The sequence below is a fragment of the Mycetomoellerius zeteki genome, unplaced genomic scaffold (genome assembly GCF_001594055.1).
Source record: "Mycetomoellerius zeteki isolate Tzet28-1 unplaced genomic scaffold, Tzet1.0 scaffold214, whole genome shotgun sequence".
Taxonomy (NCBI): Eukaryota; Metazoa; Arthropoda; class Insecta; order Hymenoptera; family Formicidae; genus Mycetomoellerius; species Mycetomoellerius zeteki.
The window spans coordinates 40,278-42,526 of NW_017257106.1; the positions used below are offsets into that span (position 1 = coordinate 40,278).

The following is a 2,249-nucleotide window of genomic DNA, read 5'->3' on the forward strand; positions in this document are numbered from 1 at the left end:
ACAGTGCCTGGCTGCTACAAGAGCCGTGTTTGACAGATGCAATGCTTGTATTGCTGCAAGAGGTGCACATTTCGAACAAAATCTTCATTAAAAAGTTTATAAATAAAATAATTAAAATAATAAATTAAATATATTTTTTTCTTTTTTCGTGATTTCCTGCGAAACAAAGCAAAAAGGAGCATATGTCTATAGGACTTTTTTTCTTAGTTTTTTACTCCTCTACACGCTCCCGAAGTTTTGCCATTTAATTTGGAAACACCCTGTATATGTATATGTATATGTAATATGTATATGTACATATTATGAAAAAAATAACAGTTACTAATATGTATCACATTTGAATTATATATTAGTGCAAATGTGATATATATTGAGAATACTGTTATTTCTTCTTTTTTTATAATTATTTTATTTTATAATAGTGGTTTGGCATGCAGTAATGCGGGAATGGCATATTCCTTTACCTTCAAATCTGATTCGTTATCACAAGCATGTGCACAACGTCTGAAATCAGAAATTACCAGAAAAGTAATTGATCTGACACAAAATCTAAATAAGTAAGTTATTTTTTAATAGTATCAATCTATTTTTACTGATAATATGTAATTTTGCGTCATGTTATTTTGTATTATATTACCTATAGTACATTTATGTACCTTTTTTTGTAATCAGGTTATTGACACAAGCTGAAAATTCTATAACATATCAGACACTGCTTAACTTACAGTATAATTTAAATACATTTTTGCCTGACATAAAAGACAAAACAACATTTGATGTGACACCTTTGGACATATATTATTGTGTCAAATTAAAAGAAGAAGTATTAAGGACTGGTTTAAGACAGCTACAAGAATTAACTTCGCATTTTTGTGCATTAGCTGCTCATACGTAGTTGTATGTATTTTGTAATTTACTATTTTTAATTATATTTGTTATTTATTATTTTTAATTATATTTGAACGAAATATTACGAAAAATAATTTTATTTTTATAAGGGTGACTGTGATATCAATAGTATCAATGAAAATTATTGCAACTTTTATTTTTAGGTTTAAAATTTTAGAATTATTTTTCTCTTGTTGATTGTATTGCATATACGAGAAATGTATTATTTGAGGAAAAATAAAGTTTTTTGTACCTATGAGTTGTGTGTGCGTGTATTAATAAATTTAATACAAGTAAATCTTCTGAAAATCGTTTGCATATGTAATATATATATGTATATATATATATATATCTAACGTCTTTCATTGATGCTTTTGGTATTTTTTGTGGCTATATAAATTATGAAAAATTGATTTTATTTTTCTTCTGAATTATATACAAATTAATGTTATTTTTCATACAGAAAGAATGAGACGACGAATATTGTGAAGTATAATACGATTGTGCAATAAATAAAATGGACGATATTTTTTAACACAATTAATACAATATATTTAATTTTTATAAAGACTCGCGAAACCTTCAGCAGTTGAAGCCAATTTTCCTTCGAGTACAATACATGTTTTGTCTCAATCACATGAAAAGTATAAGCGTGTCTAGATGTTTTACTTTTGTTTGGATAAGAAAAATGAACCACTTGACCATGGATAAGAATACAAGTTCCTTTGCGTACTGGCACTGGTCTGAAATTACTTAATGGATAACAGGGCGCTGGCCTGTCAAAAATTAGTAATTCTTGAGAATTGGAATCTTTATTTCTCATATAACGCCTATGTATTCCACTCTGATGCGAACCGGGGGCGATCCATAAACATCCATTCTCTAGTGTTGCATCTTCCAATGCAATCCAAAAACCAACGAGTTTCATTGGTTCAACATATAAATATGATGCGTCCTGATGCATCGTAACTGCAAGAAAATAATTTTATATTCAATAATGTTGTAGTTAATTTATATAATATACTTGTATTAGATTAGATAAATTCATGTGCTTTGCGTTATATTTATATAACTGAAGAGAGTATATAATTAACAAATTATTTAATTACCCTCCGAGCCTATTCCAGGATTTTTATAAATGTACATTGATTGACACACCATTGGTTCCTCATAGTTTAATTGAAAAGCTACTTCTTTGACTCTTTCATCGAACGTGTATTTTTTGAAAGTAGGGTGTAACCAATGAAGAGCATGGCCTACCTGAAAATTATAAAGCCGTAAAATAATTGAAATTATTTTAAAGTATGTCTATGAGAATTGATTAAACTATATATATATATATATATATATATATAGAGGAA

The 2,249-nt window shown here is 27.6% G+C and overlaps 2 protein-coding genes across 2 annotated transcripts in view; one reads left to right on the forward strand and one right to left on the reverse strand.

Moving 5' to 3' along the window:
* The window catches only part of Swt1 (Swt1 RNA endoribonuclease), a 6,750-nt gene extending 5,350 nt beyond the window's left edge, over positions 1-1,400 (forward strand). The window contains exons 12-14 of the mRNA XM_018448003.1: positions 423-557; positions 673-891; positions 1,352-1,400. Of these exons, the coding sequence (XP_018303505.1) occupies positions 423-557; positions 673-891; positions 1,352-1,400 (403 nt within the window). The remainder of the gene's footprint in view (positions 1-422; positions 558-672; positions 892-1,351) is intronic.
* A 42-nt stretch (positions 1,401-1,442) lies between these two features.
* The window catches only part of Phyhd1 (Phytanoyl-CoA dioxygenase domain containing 1), a 16,878-nt gene continuing 16,071 nt past the window's right edge, over positions 1,443-2,249 (reverse strand). The window contains 3 exon segments of the mRNA XM_018448004.1: positions 1,443-1,477; positions 1,480-1,857; positions 1,998-2,148. Coding sequence (XP_018303506.1) covers positions 1,443-1,477; positions 1,480-1,857; positions 1,998-2,148 — 564 coding nt within the window.